This window comes from Eucalyptus grandis, chromosome 10 (assembly GCF_016545825.1).
Source record: "Eucalyptus grandis isolate ANBG69807.140 chromosome 10, ASM1654582v1, whole genome shotgun sequence".
Taxonomy (NCBI): Eukaryota; Viridiplantae; Streptophyta; class Magnoliopsida; order Myrtales; family Myrtaceae; genus Eucalyptus; species Eucalyptus grandis.
In genome coordinates this window covers 36,430,113-36,449,664 of record NC_052621.1, presented here as the reverse complement: position 1 = coordinate 36,449,664, position 19,552 = coordinate 36,430,113, and the positions used below count along the sequence as shown (strand labels likewise).

Sequence of the window (19,552 nt, the reverse complement as noted above, 5' to 3'; positions counted from 1 at the left end):
GTCCGTTTATTTAATTGAGTTTTATATTGTGCTAAATTGAATTTATTGTATTTATTTATCGAAATTAATTATTTAATTATTTATTTTCCGGAAATTCAACCGGGATGGTCGGTGACCGGAATTTCGTGCTGATTGTCGTGGGGCAATCCGTTTATTTATTTGAACTCCACGTCATGCTTAATTAAATTGATTGTGCAATTTATGGAATTATTCCTTAATTGATTGAATTTGAGTGGAATTGAATGATTGATTTGTAAATGGCTGAGTTTGTTTATTTAACCTTTATAATGCTTTGATGAGCTGTAAAGTGAAGAAAGTGATAAGAGCTAACTGAGAATTTTATTGGCTGAGACCGATCAAGTACAAAGTATAGACAGGCGTGGTTTGGTGATAAAGTACATCACTGTGCGAAAACGGCGCCTTAAAGAATGCATGTAGACTGTCTATGACTTATGGTAGGCGTGGTTCGATGATTAGGGAGATCACTGTGCGAAAACGGCGCCTTAAAGAACGCACGTAGACTGCCTATGAATCGTGATAGGCGTGGTTCGGTGATGAAGGACATCACTGTGCAAAAACGGCGCCTGAAAGAACGCACGTAGACTGTCAGTGATTTGTGACCTATGACGGGCGTGGTTCGGTGATGGGGAATATCACTGTGCGAAAACGGCGCCTTAAAGAACGCACGTAGACCGTCTGTTACTTATGTCACCTTGGTGAAAACGACGCCCGGGAGCATTAATGAGGCTCTGTGACTAAGTGTACTGCTGGAGATTATCGTGATCGGTAATTGATACGTCACCTTGGCAAAAAAGACGCTCGAGAGCATTCATCCGGCTTTGTGACTGAGTACCCGAATGGAGATTTTAAAGTATGGTGTTGATGTGACCAAGAGGTGGTCCGAATGACATGTAATCGACTAGGTCGATTGATCATCGTTATGATCTGATGTTGTGAATTGATTGATTGAATGGGAATGACCATGAGTGGTCTTGTTGGTGTGTAATAGACTAAGTCGATTTGATCGATGCTTCGATCTGTGATGTGATTGCTTGGGTGCCTATTTAATCTGTGCTAATATGCAGGTGGAATCTGAGGCCAAGATAAGTTCTCTGACTCATGTTGTGCGTAGGCAGCCCTAAGGTGTATTAGTTTACTAATCGGGTCTTAGGAGGTAGAACTTGCTGAGACGTTGTCTCAATGGTTATTGAATAACCATTTCAGAACCTGGATGAGGAGCCTAAGGAGCATGAATCTGATGAGGAGATCCCTGTTGAGGAACCTGAGGAGGAGTACGTGAAGGAGAACCCCGAGGATGATCCAAAGTAGGATCCTAATGACGATTGTTATAGAATCAATTTGAGTAGAAACCAATCGTTTTAGTATGGCTTGTATATGAGCATAAGGGTGTTGACTTTCAGGTTCAATTTTCTAGTCCTAATCCATCCCATTGTTTTATTGTCTGGGGATTTATAACTGCTTCCGCATGTGCATATATAAATAAAGAGGCCGGCGATACATAGTTCTGGGATATCGCAATTTAAAATCGACCAAAGGTAAATGATGTGTGCGTGCCTGAGGATCGGGGTGTGACAAGGAGACCCACAAGGTGTCATTGTCTCTGTGATAGAATGTGCTTGATAGAGTACAACTATCGATTTCTTCCTCCAACTTTTTTATGAGTGATTAGGCCTCATGACTTTATTTTGTTCAGTGACGCCTTTCCGTCATTTGTTATCACTTTCTCCATTCTCTAATGGAACGTGGCTTTTGTGCAATGCGATTGATTCTATTTGCGCGGGATTTGATTTTTCCCCGATCCATGATATTAGAGTACATGAAAAATGAGCTTCGTCCTCCTGTATGCACGCCTATATCCAGATATGTTATTGATCTTATGATTAGACAATTATCATTCATCCAGATATGTTCCCACATTTTTGCCCTTATGTTATGATATGGCCATTCTTTACTAGAATTATGCCAAGGAAATGCAAGTAGTCCTATTGTCCTACGAGAATACATAATTTCCATACCGTAAAAATTAAAGGTGAGCACTGGTCTTAGGGTCGAACCGAAAATCATACCAAACTGGTTAGTTCTGGGTGGTTTTCGCAGGAATAACACAGTTTGCAGTTTCAAATCTTTAAATTTGGGAATAATTGGTCCAGTTCCCGGTTATTGAGGACGAATCGGACTGAACTGGCTCAGCACTTAGATTGAGGATTCAGCAACTAGCTCATCTCTAGGTCAGAACTCTTTGGGAAAAGTTGTTGCCAGTCTTATGTATTTGCCGTGTTGTACAATTATGGCATGCTCTAATTAAGTACAGTTTAGCTTTCATGGATCGGACCGACCATAGCAGGTTATTATGTTTTAATAAGATCGTCGCTGTGGTTCCGTCACTCTTCTGTAGCTCGCGGATGGGGGGTATCGGGGACCTGATGGTGTTCTGAATCATTGGCATCATTGACAGATCAGTAAGAAGGTGGTCCGTTGGCTTGGATGATCCGTTGAGCGACTCCTACAGAAGTCGATGGATGATTGATTGACTAGTGAAATCAACCGTGCTGGACTTGGAGGGCGGGAATCAGATCGACATCGCGTTCCCAACATGAGCTGTCGCGCTTGATGGCCCACGCTCTCGTTTTCCATGGCGGAAAATGTGGTCCTGACGACGCACTTTTATTTTATCGTACCGCGACCTTTTGTGTAAGCGGGGACGGCAATGTGGCTTTTGAAAAAAAGAGAGCGCGTATTACGTGCGCCCGGATGGTCGTTGTTCTGCTTTTCACTTCATGTCCAAGCGCAAGTCAAGTCTCCTCCATTGTTTACAAGCAGAATATATTGACAAGCCTCCATGCATACGGTGCTCTCCGTGGTTGTTGCACGTCGGACATTGTGCCTAAGTTCCATTGACACCAGCAGAGAAGCATCGTCATTTACCCATCCATTTTCTCTTCTAGTGACATTCGGACTTACAATATCGTTCGAGCACTCGGCTTATTATAGTTCGTGTTAAGAGTGATAGTCCTCTCATCCTATTTTTGGATATTCCTATATATATCGAATAATAATTGCCTTTCTACCATAGCAGCCACATGGCTCAATTAAGCTTGATAATGGGATTTATACGCTTTTTATATTCTTCCAATTATTAATTTAAGTTTTTGGATTAAATTTTCTAATTTGGTATTAGAGCTTTTGTTATCTAAAAAGCACCCAAGGAGCCTATCCCTTGATGGTCATAGCAACTTCAGCAGCAAGGGTCGCGTTTATCACCACTCGCAGCTATCCTTCAACAAATCCGCAGCCTTTGGATATTATTTCGACACTCTTCCACATAAATCTTATCCATACCAATGTATTTATTTTCTGCTGCAATCATTGATTATCATGATGGGGTTGTTAATGTTAACTGATCAAAAGAATAGTGATTTTTCACCTTTATGATACAGAAAATATCGTAACACGTCGCCAAAATTATTTTATAGGGTCACGAATATATTACGTAATGAAGTGCAAAAACAGGGTAAAAAAAATGCCACGGTAATAATTTTAGAAATTTTTACCTGCTTAATGTTTTCCTTCGATCATTTTCCGGTCTTCCACTGGGAAAGAGCATTCTACACGCCCAAAAGACAAAAACAGTTAAATCTCTCCAGAAAACTTCAGAAAACAGCCGAAATGACCCTCCTTTCTCACTAAAAGGTCGATTGGAACGACTCATATTCGACATTTTCCCCCATTTTTGCTAGGAACAAAAAACAAACCCATGAAATTACAAAATCAGCATTTTATTATTCACACGCAGTTGTTCTTAATTTACAAAATACCACAACGCGGACATGATCATTGAAAAAAAAAAAAAGTCACGACAAGAAACCAGGATAATGGATGAAATTACGGTTAGACATTACATATATTGAGTATGAAATTTACAATCAAAATGTAATAATATTTTCATAAATTCCGTTTGTTTTGTGAAAAATGAATGATTTAGAAAATAGGTCAACACTATAACACATCTTTAAATCTAAGGTTTAAAGATATATGAAAACAGTGACACCAAGTTTCTTGATTTGTCTATCTAAACAAAAATTCTTGGCGTAAAATTAGATAACGCTCTCGTTCGATAAAGTACGTTTTTTTCTTCCTGTGGGCCGAAAGTTTTGTTAAATTCATTACCATAAACAAAGGGAGCCATATTCGGGCTAGTCAAGCAATTCACAGTCTACTTTCCCAGATGCCAAACCAAATCGAGCTTCAAGACAAAATCCTTTAAACCAAATGCATTTTGAATGATCAATGCCGACCATTTTTCTCAATATGCACATACTAACAGCATGGGAAAGAGCTTTACCAAAAAAAAAAAAAAAAACAGCATGGGAAAGATTTGATCCTATGCTCCTTTTGTTACGTAGAGAATGAATAATTTGAAAAATATTTTACTAAAAATAATAGTTTGTATTATTTAAAATAATAAGTAAAAGAATTTTTTTTTATTATCGACTATAGTTAATGTCTAAGAAATTTTTTTGTTCATTCAATTTATAAACAATATATGTAATCATTTTGATTAGGAAAAATATTTTCTAAATCCTTTATTTTTTGTGAAATAAACGGAATCTGATTTGGATCGATTGATCCATCATGATAGTGTTGTGACCTCAACTGAGCTGGACTTGGAGAAATATGATCATGTTCGCATTCACAAAATGAACAGATTCTTGATGACCGCGCTCCCATGTTCCACGTTAGAAAATCTTGATTTTCCTTGGCGTACGACACACTTAATCCTATCTTCCGACAAAGTGGTGTAAAAAAAAAAAGTGGCTTTAGAAAAAGTGAGAGTGCATAACACGGCGGTCGTCGTTGACCAGACAACAGCTTGGTTCATTTAACGTTGGAGAGTACAAATTTACTACAAATATTAGCTTGGTTCCAGAAATTGGCTCTAAGTTAACTATTGGTTACGACAGACATTAAATATAATTTGCGCTTCAGTAATCAAATAATAAAATAAACAAAACAAAAGAATAAATAGTACACCGGATTTAAGTGGTTCGATTAGTGTGACCAATTCTACGACAAATGTACCACATGATTCTACTATTGATAGAGCAATAAAACGGACATTACAGCCATATTTAAATCAGTCAAACGCTCACAATATTTCCCTGTCCTCAATTGCATTGTTTGGTCCTCACATTTCCTCATTAAACTTAATCACCCAATCTCACAAAGGAATTCACGCGAAAATTATTCAAAAAGTCGTAAGCTTATTAATCTAATTCTAGACTTTTTGATTTTCTCAATTGAGTCTAAACCTTTTCATATTTTGCCAATGGAGTCTATCTAGCTAATGTTAGCAAGAAATTGTCAATTTTGACTAGAAATCGCTAACGTAAATGGTTGGTGCTGACATAGACAATTTTTAGTCATATTTTAATATTTCATTGAATTTTTATTTTCCCTTTATTTTTGCTTTTTTTGGGTCATTGCAGCGAGGCCCTAGGTGAGGGCTTTGCAACCCCACTAGCCGCGAGCAAGGGTGAGGCAGCCCTTGCCAGAATTGGGCGAAAACCGCCTTGCTCGTAGCTAGAGGGGACACGATGGCCTCCTTCGGGGCCTTTGCGGTCCCGCTGGCCATGAGCGAGGCCTCCACGGCCAACGTGAGACCCAAAAAAAGCACATAAAAAAGGAATATTACAAATTTTCCATATCAGCACTAACCTTACTACATAAGACGACGGGCATGTACATAAGTTATTTTTGACCAAAATTGACTGGATGGACTCAATTGACAAAATTAAAAAGTTTATAATCGAATTAGCAAATGTACGATAGGTATAAGAGTTTCTGGACAATTTTCCTGGAATTCACAAATCTTACCAGAAAATTTATTGGCTTAAAAACTTGCAAAAATCTTCAGTATGTAAGTCCCAAGTACACGACACACTTTATGCTTTGCTTTTCAAATCCAACCTCGATTCTTTCCACTTTTCTTTTCTTCGTCCCTTACATTTTCCCAAAGAAGATGTAGCACAAGCCGTGGAACTAGATTTAGCAAAGGCATAAGTTGATTAATCCGTCTTTATTCTTAACCAGCATGTCACAAACAGTCCATGCACGGCTTAAGAAAATAGGCAATATTGCAAAATTCTCATCCTAGCAGCCTAATTTTAGACCATGTCTGTTTGAGTTTAAATACAATTTTAACCTTCAAGAAATTTTTTTAAAATCATGCTATTCCTACAATTTGATTTTTGTAAAAATACGACAACTATTAGAACATATTCCACATATATATGTGTGTGTGTATGGGATGCTCCTTCCAGCTCTCTCCCTGACTTTTCCAGCTCTCACACATCCACTCGAAACACATCCGTCCAAAACTTCCCCATAAAAATGTGAAAAACAATTTTCATTCCACTCCGAGCAACGTCGTACGTCGAACTCGTGGGCCTCTGATGGTGGGAGCGCTAGGGCCGCCAGCGAGTCGGGATTGCCCTTGGAAGACGACGGATGCCTCCGACCAATGTTCCTCTACTTATTCCCCGCCGCCGCCGGCAAGGAAGGTGCTTTCCCCGCCACCAAGGCTGGAGCCGGCGAGTCCTCCCCCTACGGCAAGTCCTCCCCCGCCAGCGAGTCCTCTGCCGGCAAGTCCTCCCCCGCCAGCGAGTCCTCCCCCGCTGGCAAGTCCTCCACCGGCGAGTGCAGAGCCTCCCATGGGCCACGCCCCGTCATCGATTTCCCCCACTCCGTCGACTAACTCCACCTCTCCTCCACCGGCGTCTCTGAACGGGGGGTTGCCGCCGTGGAAGCTGGCGCTGATAGTGGGGATTGGGATTGGGGGGCTCATTGTGCTGGTCGGGGTGTGCATATCCGTGATTTTATATCGAAGGAAGAGGAGGCGGCTTGAGTTGGGGAGTTATCCTCCACAGAGGCCTGCAGGTGAGAATTCTATGCTTGAATGCGAGCTCTTAAAATTCGTAAATTCCTCGTAATATTATTGTGTCGAGTTCCCGAAGTCTGACTCCTTCTGGGCCATTCTCAATAACAAATATGTGTTCATTAAGACCACCTTCGGTATCATCTCCAGGCATGGCATTAGGTCTTTCACAGGACACATTCACGTATGAAGAACTAAAAATAGCAACAAACGGTTTCTCCAATCTCAACCTACTTGGCCAAGGTGGTTTTGGCTATGTTCATAGAGGAGTACTTTCGAGCGGGAAAGTAGTTGCAATCAAACAGTTAAAAGCTGAAAGCAGACAAGGGGAGAGGGAATTTCAAGCAGAGGTCGAGATCATTAGCCGCATCCATCATAGACACCTTGTTGAACTTGTTGGTTACTGCATTTCTGGTACTCATAGAATTTTGGTATATGAGTTTGTTCCAAATAGCACGTTGGAATTTCATCTGCACGGTGAGTATGACTTCAGAGGAATACATGTACGTCTTTCATCCGATGCTGCTCTCTCTCTCTCTCTCTCTCTCTCTCTCTCTCTCTCTCATGGAACAACTTTGATATTCTATGGTAAATGCCTTTTTTAAGTGCTGCTGGAATTGTGGACTCGTTTATATGTTCCCTTTAATCTGGAATAAGGGATTTATATATCAAAGTTATTATCTGGCAATATGCTGGGATTATGTAGAATTTCATTTTTCACATAATCAAATTGTGATCACTATTCCAAATGCTGTCGTTAGTGACGACGACAATTGCCTAGCCTTTTCCAAGTATGCGGCAAAAGTCCATTAAAAAGTAGAAAAAAGGGGAAAAATCTCGGGTGATTTTGGTGGAATCTCATAATAATCAACTAACTTGATCTCCACTGCAATACGCATGCATAGGCAACAATGCTTAGTTATTTTGGCTGATTGAAAACATTATAATCGTTAGAACTGGCAAATGTCATAGCAGGGAAGGATCGCCCAACTATGACCTGGCCTATAAGGATGAAGATTGCTTTAGGTTCTGCAAGGGGATTGGCATATCTGCATGAGGAATGTAAGTATACTCTTTTAAACCTTATTCTTATGATGAGTTTCGCAGTTCATCTTTATTGGATTCACTTCTTAGGTAATCCCAAAGTCATTCACCGTGACATCAAGGCTGCTAATATTCTTCTGGAATCTAATTTTGAGGCGAAGGTATGGTATGCAACTGTTTAATCATTACACGATAATATTGGCCATCTAGATTGTTTATGGAATTCACTACCACATTATTCAATTAGCTCCTTAAGCTAGTGATCTATTCCATATCTTGAAAAGCTTTGCATCCCTCCAACATCCTCTCATAAGCCGAAGCTAAGAGAAATGGCAAAAGATCTTTAGGCTGCAAAAGTTGGTTTCCTAATGAAATCAATTGGAGAGCTAAATAATAGAGATTTCATCTTGAAATTATTTTTGGAGTCATGATGAACTTTTGATGCATAATCTAATACTGTAGTGCGAAGCTATTTGGATGTGAATTTAAAAGTTGACATTTTGATTTTAGGTTGCAGATTTTGGACTTGCAAAGTTTGCTTCTGATACAGATACTCATGTATCCACTCGAGTAATGGGAACTTTTGGGTAAGGCTATTTCTCTTGCATATGGTTCGTCTAAATTGGTACTAAATGTTGTAAAAAACAAGCAATAATAATAAAGGGTTAATACACTGAAAAATCCTAAATCGGTATACATGTGACAAATTTACTCCAAACTAATTTTTTGACCATGAAAAATTCCAAATTGGTACACTTATGACAAATTTACCCAAATGACCGCAAAAAAACCCTAAATCGGTATACTTGTAACAAATTTATCCCAAACTAATTTGTTCGATTGCCAAAAACCCCAAACTAATATATTTGTGACAAATGTACTCTTCATTAAATTGTATTAATACAACAAAAACCCACAAAAATAGTATAACTGTGACAAACAGATAGTAAAATCCTAAACTGGTACACCAATCAACTGTCGTGTGTAATATAATTCAGCAATTTGACAATAAAATTTAACGAAAACTAACGAAGAGTAAATTCGTCACAAATGTACCGGTTTGAGATAAATTTGTCAAAGGTGTACTGGTTTTGGGTTTTTGGGGGTCAAAAAAATAGTTTGAGATATATTTGTCATAAGTTTACCAGTTTGGGGTTTTTAAGGATATTAACTCAATAATAAATAAAACACAGAAATAAATCAGATATTGACTTTACATGGTTCAATTAGGTTTGGTTGGTGCGACCTATATCATGGGGAGACTAGGATAGAATTTTACTATAAAACAAGCCATATAATGGTAACAAGTATACTTGAGTCACTCAAATACACTTGGAAAAACAGTCTCTCATTATTCATTGCGAAATAATCTTTCAATCTTTTTATTGGGTTCACGACACTTGCAATTTCTTTAAGATATAATTCATGAGCACACCACATGATCGATTATAACGACCTAAAGTTCCTTTGCTCATTCTAGTGTGCTAAAGCCAAAACCCACCTTATATATATTTGAATCAAAACTAGAAACCCCTTTTAGCTCACTGAAACTAGGAAATCTACTCAAGATAGGAAATCACTTAGACTACGAAACCCACTTAAATTAGAAAACTCACTTGGATTGAATGTTCTACATAGGCTCAAATATGTAACTTACTCTCAACAATCTCTACTTATGCTTGAGGTTTGAACCAATCACAATTGTGATGGAAACTTATCACCACTACTCTCGCACAACCCCTCATGGGTTCACCAATCACAAGAATCTTCCAAGTCCAAGCGATACTTGAACTTCATCATAGTAGTGGACCTTATTGAAACACCAACTTTATCTACTAGAGGTGAGCAAAATAACCGGATTGAATCGGGAATCGGACCGAATTGGTTAGTTTTGGGAGGTTCTCAGAATTCAGAACTAGTGAATATCAGTTTGGTTCTTGGTTCCAAGTGTGAACACACCTACTCGGACCACCTGGATCAGATTGATTTTTAAACTATTATTATTCCAAATTCCCAAAATCTAATTCTCATTCTTTTCTTGCTCTGATTCAATCTTGCACGCTTGTTGCTCGCCACTCTCACTCTCACTTCTTTCAGTCTAGTCACGTAGCGCTCACGCCTCCCTTAAGACTCGATGCCTCTCAGACTTGATTCTTGATGATCATTATAACTTTTTTGATGGAGATGATCATTATTTTTAGACTCGTATATTAGTTTAAACTATGCAACAACACTTAAGTATTGTAGGGAATAGGGGGGGAAAAGAGAGGAGGTAAGGCCGGTTTCTGGATCCACCTCATAACCGGATCGAACAGATCGGACCAGTTAGTATGGTTCTTGGTTGAGTCTAGGACTAGGTGGGCTAGTTCATGGTTCCACAAACTAGGAACCGACCTACCTTGGAATTGATCATCTCTAATATCTGCACCTTTAAACACTTCACAAGAATTTTCCAATACAATCTCCTCAACCACCAAAAAAAAAAAAAAAAAAAAATCATTGTTGTCATTTTATATCTTAAGAGATCGAACACGCGCATTGTCAAAATCAATAACTAGAACAACCGCTGTTACCTCTACAAGCTTCACCTCATTACAAGCAAAATTTGTGTTTAATACTGCACAAGTACTCGCTACCTCAGGAATTTAGGGTTGCAATTCCATATTGAGTTGAACACTATCCAAATCTATTTAAATACTACCACAATTGTTCCTACCTAACAGTATTGGATTTTTATCAAATATAATTTTACTGTCAGCAATAAGTGAATTTAATTCTGGGTACTACATACTGATAGCTCTGCTCACCTTATGCATAGCCTAGGAATATGTACTTTCTTGTCGTGCTATTAATCTTATCGTCATTCACTTGAACATAACTCATGTAACCAAATATTTTCAGAACAATATAATCAATTACCTGACCACACTTTTTTCATAAGTCTGGTATCAAATAGTAGTCGATGGAGATCTATTCACCTAGTAGCTCGCCGTATTAAGCTCATTCGTTGGAAATTTCTTAGTCATACCAACACTAGAGAGCATTTTATGGGCCGTCTCTAATAATGTTCTCCTCATTAACTCTGCAACTTGTTGTTCACTTGCACTAATGCAATGTCTCACCATGCCTTCCTTCACACAAAATTTGTTTAACTACTCTGAGTAAAACTCCATGCTACTATTAGTTTGCATACACTTGATTGTCGTACCAGCCTTTGTTTTGCTCAGAACTCTCAAACATCTTATCTTGACAATAATATTCAACTTGTGCCTCAGCACAAATAGTCAAATCTTCATCGAGTTGTTAGCATCAATTGGTACTCTTCCTCGAAGGAAATTGTGATAGCTTGCGCAAATTGAAGTGAATCAGCTTTACAATCTCCGTGATTTCTCTGCGGTTATATGGAACTACACTTTCAGCCATTTGCCTAAGCTATAGCACCCGCATACATTTAGTTTTTTAGCCACATAACTACACATCAAATTCCTTTTACTCAAAACTTCCGGGCTTTTTTCTATAGTGTTCCTTAAATGCTAGGCCACTAATCTTGAACTGATGCATCCAATGTTCATGGTGAAATTTGTTATTGTCTCCCCCTGATCTCATACAGGCAATAGTGCGCTATTCGTTTTATCATTGCCATGGCACCTCCAACAATCGTCAAAATTCTACCTTTTGAAGTACATCGATACCTAGCTGAATGTAAAGCACGCAAGAAATCAAGTTCAACTTCAATTCTGGAATGTGTCTCACAACACCATAATCAGCATTATTCCTTAACATCATTTCACCACTATCTGTGCACTAATAAGTATTTAGTTCATGTTTGATATAGCATGAAATAAGCAACTAGATCCATAACCTATCCATCAAATAACAAATCCTCAGTGACGAGCATGACATAATCATCATTATCTATGTTACTATAAGCTATTGCAGCAATATCATCAATAGACTAGACTCTAATTCCTTTACTATTCTCATTCTTCAGCTTAAGGCAATTCATTTTGAGGTGCACTCTCTTGCCACGATTCCAATAGACAATATCACAATTCTAGATTGATTTCGTCTATTCAAGTTCACATTATTCCTACTAACACGATTATTAGTTCTTCCTCTACCTTGACTTTCTATACAATTAGGCAAGGGTTCACTTGATTCTTTTTTATGGATGTCCTCATTTAAAATCAATTTGCGAACCTCATCAAACATTAAGTTTCTTGACTCGGATTAATTACTAATTGCAATGACAGTAGTATTCTAACTATCGAGTCACGAGGATAGTAGAATCAAAGCACGTAACCCATCATTAAAGTTAATTTCAGCCGAACCTCGTAGACTAGCAACCACATGCTTCACAACTAACACACATTTGCTTATTTTTAACTAGAATGAATGTCGCATCAAGTTGATCTTGCTGATCATAAAGGACTTTCGCAAATGTTTGACAAGGCATTACTCAAGATTGCAATGGTCTTCTCTTTCGCGATATTAAATGCAACATTATGAGCCCACTTCAGCCAAATAATGACTAACGCTTGTCTATCCAACAAATCCAAATCAGCTTACTTCATCTCCCTGTATAGTAATAAGTGCAGATTCCTTTGATATAGGTATTAATCGACTACATTTTCCAGAAATTGAAACCATTCCCATCAAATCAATTGACTTTTACTTTTCATTCTTCTATTGCCATCTAATCTCTTCAACTCATTTAAACCTAGCTCTAATATTAGCCGTTGCGAAAAACATACGCTCAAACAAAATAATAAAGACAATAGTGAAATAAATCAGACACCAAATTTACGTGGATTTGATTAGTAGGACCTACTCTAAGGGAAGGGTTGCATAACATTCAACTATAGCTCAAGTAATACAATAGAAATTACAACTACACTCGAGTCACTCAAACAGTCCCAATGTTTCACAATCCCCAATTATACTCAATAGTGCATATAGTGTTTAGTCATCACAATTTCTCAAGAAGCAATATCTCAATCTCACAAAAAAGTTACAAATCAGACAAACAAGATTTATTGGTTTCACTATACTTGCAATTTACTCAAAATGTGATTGACGAGCATGCTACACAATTAATTGTTGCGGCCAAAAGCTCATCTACCCTAAGTAGCACTGACACTGACACGCAACACATGATACGACACGACACGACACGCCGACACGTCGTTTCTAAAAAAATAGAGGATTCCGACACGTTAGGACACGTTGTATATTAAATGTATATTTTATATATAGATAATAAATTATTATTTTTGAAAATAATCTGATTCAAATTCACAAATAAATAAATAATAAAAGAATCCTATAATAAATTTACACTAAAAACATTAATCCACCATTTATTAATATCTTTTATTGTTTCAATTTAACAAATTCAACATCATTTCAATAAATCCATAAAACTTGGAAAGAAAAAAACAAGTAATTCACATTCTAAACTTACGTGTTAAATGTGTCAGAAAAGAAAACTTGAGGGTAAATTATGTATGATGAAAAGTGAGTCAAAAGAGAAGAAAAAAATATTAGGTTTTTATTCTATCCTAATTTGTTATTTTTATTATTGATTTTTACTTTTTTTCACATATATATATTTTGACCCTTCATTTATTAAAAATTGTAAAATTGACATCGCACGTCAAAATTGTATGTTGGAAACTCGCATATCAGAATTCCAACTCAAGTGTCAAAGAGTGTCGGAAATATTGATCAGGTGTTGGATTTTTCGACACGTGTTGACTGAGTGTCCGAGAGTGTCAGACACGTGTCGAAGTGTCCGACATGACATGAAGGCTCCCGAAGAGTGTCGGTGCTTCCTAACCTCTACCCACTCTAGTGTGCTAAAACCAAAACCCGCCTCTTTTATACACATATACATATATCCAAAGCAGGAAATCCCGTTAATCAAAACTAAAATTAGAAAATTCACTGGGACTAGGAAATTTACTCAAACTAAAAACATCTACTTTGATGAGGTTTTCTTTATGGGTTCAAACTCGAGAAATATTCTCTACACCAATGATAGTTGAGGTTATTCATTTTCTTTCTAAGCATATATTAGTTTTGTTATCTTTTGCTAATGTAAGTCTACCTAATGCACAGTTACTTGGCTCCAGAGTATGCCTCTAGTGGGAATCTCACTGAGAAAGCAGATGTTTTTTCTTTTGGTGTTGTGCTTCTAGAGTTTATAAGCGGGCGTCGTCCGGTTGACAGAACTCGACCCTTTGCTGAGGATAGCATGGTTGATTGGGTTAGTGGTCTATCAGAAACATATTTACTTGTGGCCTATCGTTATTTATCCTTTCCCTCCATGTTTTGCTCTCTCTACTGTGAATGATGTTATAGAATTGACTCTTCTATAAAATTTTAGGCAAGGCCTTTGCTCACACTAGCTCTAGAAGATGGCAATTTTGATGTCATAGTTGATCCAAAACTGAACAAGGACTACGTTACCGAGGAAATGACTCGGATGATTGCTTGTGCTGCTGCTTGCGTTCGTCATTCTGCACGACATCGTCCACCAATGACACAGGTACAATGCCTAGTTGAAAATTCTTTGTTTTGATACAAGAATGGGCGCTTCTTCTTCTTCTTCTTCTTCCTTGTTATAGACACAACTTTATGCTCTATCTAATGGTTTTGCTCATTCTACAAACGAAAAATCATGGGTTATCACTTCATATGAGCCAGAAAAAGGAAAAGAAAAACACTATTTTCAGTGTCTTAGTTTGCGACAACCCACTTTTTGACATGATCCGTTGATGCAAATTGTTCTACAAGTGTGGAATAATATATGAGCTTTGTTTAACCAGGTAGTTCGAGCATTGGAAGGAAACCTTTCTCTGAATGATTTAAATGAAGGAATTATGCCAGGACACAGTAGAGTATATAGTCGTTGTCAAAGCTTAGATTATGAAACCAGCCAAGACCAGGAGGATTCAAAGAAATTCGGGATGATGGCCCTGGAAAGCCAAGAACAAGCCACAAGTGAGTTCAGTGGCCACAACAGCGAGGATGGCCTTCAACCATCTATTAATACGAATATGGCAGAGGATGGTCATCAAGCTAGTAGAGGCTCTTAATATTAATAGGAATTGAGAGGACAAACCCTACTTCCACAATTCCATGCACTTTGACGTAGGGCCACGCGTTCGCAATTGTTATTTATATATAGAAATGGATTAGATTTGGGAAAGGCAAAAAGCGCATCAGATTTCGTTATGTCTATGTTGTTGATTTGAGTAGTATAGTTTGAGGTATTCTAATAACAGTCATCGCTGGTTCGGTAATGTGCAAGATTAAAACTACAAAAAACTCAAAGCAGGAGGGATGTTTCTCGCGATTGAAACTACAGAAAACGGCCAAAATGACTCCTTTCTCGCTAAAAGGTCGATTGGAACGACTCATGTTCGACGTTTTTCCCCTGTTCCGCCAGGAACAAAAGGCAAACCCATAAAATTACAAAATCAGTATTTTATTATCCACACGCAGTTCATCTTAGTATACAAAACACCATAACCCGAAGATAATCATTCCAAAAAATAAATCATGACAAGAAACCAGGATAATTGATGAAATTATGGTCTCTTTTTGGTCGAAATGAAATTAAGGTTAGACATTACGTGTATCGATGTATGAAGTTCACAATCAAATTGTTATAATTTTTTCTTAACTTTCATTTATTTTGCGAAAAATGAATGATTTGAAAAAAATATTTTCTCAAAATAATCACTTATATTATTTGAAAGTTGACTAATTGATCTACACTATAACACATCTTTAAGAGTAAAATTTATAGATATATAAAAACAGTGAAACAAAGTTTGTTGATTTTTCTCTCTGAACAAAAATTCTTGGCACAGAATTAGATAACGTTCTTGTCCGATAAAGTACGCTTCGTTTGTTTTTCTTTTCTTTTTCCTAGGGGGCCGAAAGTTTTGTCAAATTCATAATCATACACAAAGAGAGCAATATTCGGGCTAGTCAAGCAATTCACAATTTACTTTTCAAGATGTCAAACCAAATCAAGCTTCAAGGCAAAATCCTTTAAACAAAATGCATTTTGAATAATCAACGCGGACCCTTTTTGTCGATATGCACATATTAACAGCATAAGAAAGATTTGATCCTACGCTCTGTTTGTTCCATGGAGAATCAATAATTTTGAAAATATTTTATTAAAAATAATCGTTTGTATTATTTGAAATAATTAGTAAAAAAAAAAGTTTTGACTATTGACTATAGTTAATGTCTATGAATTTTTTTCGTTCTTTTATTTTTATAAACAATATAAGTAATTATCTTTTCTGCTAAACAAATGGAATTTGATTAGATTGATTGATTCATCATGGTTGTCTTGTGACCTCAACTGAGCTGGACTTGGAGAAAAATGATCATGTTCACATTCACAAAAAGGACAGACTCTTGATGACCCACGCTCCCATGTTTCACGTTAGAAAATCTTGATTTTCCTTGGTGTGCGGCACACTCAATCATATCTTCCGACAAAGTGGTGTAGAAAAAGAAGTGGCTTTAGAAAAAGTGAGAGTGCATAACACGGCGGTCGTCATTGACCAGACAACAGCTTGGTTCATTTCACGTTTGAGAGTACAAATGTTACTTTAATACAGCTTGGTTCCAGAAATTGGTTCTACGTTAACCATTGGTTACGGCAAATGTGCTTCGGTGATCAAATAATAAAATAAACAAAACAAAAGAATATATAGAACACCCAATTTGGGTGATTCGATTAGTGTGACTGATTCCATGAGAATGGTACCACATGATTCTACTATTGATGGGGCAATAAAATGCACATTGAAACCATATTTAAGTCAGCCAAACGCTCTCGGTATTTCCAGTCCCCAATTGCATTGTTTGGTCCTCACGATTTCTCATTAAACTTAATCACCCAATCTCGCAAAGGAAGTCACACAAAAATTGTCCCAAAAGTTCTCAATATATTGTGCTTTTGTCAATTCAAACTTAAATCTTTCAATTTTCTTAATTGAGTCTAAACCTTTTCATATTTTGCTAATTAAGTTTATCCGGCTAATTTTGGTTGGAAATTGCTGATTTTGATCGGAAATCACTGATGTAGACCGTCGACGTTAATGTGGACAACTCATATTGTAATATTTCATCGAATTTTTATTTTGGTTTTGAATTTTTTATTTTCCTTTTTTTTCTATGCCTTTTTTGGTCGCGGCCCTAAGGGAAGGCTTCAAACCCCACTAGCCGAAGGCAAGGGTGAGGCGGCCCTCGCTAGATCTGGGCGAAAGCCTCCTCGCCCACCGACACCATGGGGGCCTTGTCTAGGGCCTTTGTGGCCACAACGGCCATGGGTGAGGCCTCCATGACTAGCAAGGGTTGCCGGTGAGACCCAAAAAAAGCACAGAAAAAAGGAATATAAAAAATTCTTCATATTAGCATCAATTCTGCCACATAGGATGATTGACATCCACAACAACGATTTCTGATCAAAATTGATTAGATGAGCTTAATTGGCAAATTTAAAAAGTTTAGAATTGAATTGACAAAGATACAATAAATTTTAAACTTTTGGACAACATTTCTGGAATTCACAAATCTTGCCAGAAAATTTTTTGGCTTAAAAACTTCCAAAAATCTTCACTATGTAAGTCACTAGTGTGCAACACAATTTATTGTTACAGCACAAGCTTTTCTACTCACCGACGGGCAAAAATCAACTCCGATTTGGAAAATATTTTGAAAATATATTGATGCAAGTGGAGAACTCCTTTAAAACGACTCAAACTAGGAAATCAACTCCAATTTGGAAAATATTTCAGTAATTTCCTTCTTTGGGTGTCAAACCACAACTCCTATTTAGAGTTGAAATCTCTACTTAGATTGGATTTTATGGGTTCGATTTGTGATAGAAATGGTGTCAATCAAGTCTCGTGTATGGGACAGCGGTCTACACTAAATTCCCTTTTTTCTCGCTTTTCAAAATTGATTGAATTGATCTCCATCCACAACCGGGCATTTCCAAAGCATAACTATAGTCAAAATCAAACTGCTCATGCTTTGCTCCCGAAATCCAGTCTCGATTCTTTCCACTTTTCTTTTCTTCCTCACACTTATATTTTCCCATAGGGGTGTGCAACCGGACTGGGTATACCTGGTTCCCGGACCGACCCACCCGGAAAACAGGGTCGGGAACCGGTTCCTGTTGAAACCGGTTTGGGAACCGGTTCTCAAAATTCGGAACCGATTTAAACTGGTCCGGGAACAGGTTCCGAGTGACTACCCACCTGGAAACCGATTCCTAGACCGGTTTTGGAACCGGTTCCCAAACCGGTTTTGTTAGTAGAGATCCAAAACCCTTTTTTTTTCCCTTGATTTCTATTCTTACTCCCACAATCACATGACGTTTTTCCTCTTGGCTCTCTCAAACATACATGACACTCCTCCTTTGTCATTCCTCTTCCTCACTTGCTTCCCTCCCTCACCGGCTCCCTCTCGCACCGTCCAATGGATGGATGGTGTTCATCACTGCCAAATTCTTGTGTATCACATGGATTGGCTCGCCAAATTTCTCTTTCGTATGAGGAGTTATGCTTGCATAAATGAGTAGCTTCATGTAGTAGTTGTGGGAATAAGACTAATATTAGACCCATGTTTGTTGCTAATTCTTTACTTTATGATTTTATTTATTATAATTAGCCTTGTGGATCCTTAATTTTTCGTTTAGTCAAAAATTTCATGTATTTATTTATTATAAGTGCTTAATGTTTCAATACAAATTATGAGGATTACGTTATTTTCTCACGTATTAATATAAAATTCGAAGTCGTATAGGATATCGGGAGATTGCAAAACAGGTTCCAGTGGAAACAGGGTTGACCCTGGAACCGGATCGGAAAAACAGGGTGGGTTGGGTACAGGGTCCAATACAAATAGGGTCGACTATAGGGTCCAGAAAAGAGAAACCGGTTATAATAGGGTTGGGTACATGGTCTAGGTCTAGACCCTACCCACCCTGGACCCGATCACCCCTATTTTCCCAAACATATAGCACCACAAGCCGAGGAATTAGATTTAGCAAAGGCATAAGTTGATTAATTCGTCTTTATTTTTTACTAGCCATGTCACAAACAGTCAATGCTCGGCTTAAGAAAGTATGCAATATTGCAAAATTCTCATCCTAGCAGCCTAATTTAAAACATATCTCTTCGATGTGAAATACAATTTTAACATTCAATAAAAAAAAAAAAATTAAATCATACGATTCCTACAATTTGATTTTTGTAAAAATACGAAAACTTATAGAAGATATTCTTTCTATATATATATATGGCATGCTCCTTCCAGCGCTCGCGCTCATCCACTCGAAACACGTCCGTCCAAAACTTCCCCCAAAATACCTGAAACCAATTTTCATTCCACTCCGAGCGACGTCGTCCGCATCGAACTCGTGGGCCTCTCATGGCAAATTGCGTTCGGCGGCCGGTGAATACCAACACCGTAAATTGTTCCCCTTCTCCTCCTCACCCAACGGCGGGTCCTCCC

The 19,552-nt window shown here is 37.8% G+C and overlaps 1 protein-coding gene across 1 annotated transcript; it reads left to right on the top strand.

The window, feature by feature from the left end:
* Nucleotides 1-7,018: 7,018 nt before the first annotated feature.
* LOC104424174 (proline-rich receptor-like protein kinase PERK15) lies at nt 7,019-15,278 on the top strand. The gene is made up of 6 exons (XM_039303372.1): nt 7,019-7,432; nt 7,931-8,017; nt 8,090-8,160; nt 8,510-8,586; nt 14,120-14,267; nt 14,830-15,278. Exons 1-6 carry the CDS (start codon nt 7,069-7,071, stop codon nt 15,097-15,099), a joined length of 1,017 nt encoding a protein of 338 aa, XP_039159306.1. The 5' UTR covers nt 7,019-7,068; the 3' UTR covers nt 15,100-15,278.
* Nucleotides 15,279-19,552: the final 4,274 nt, after the last annotated feature.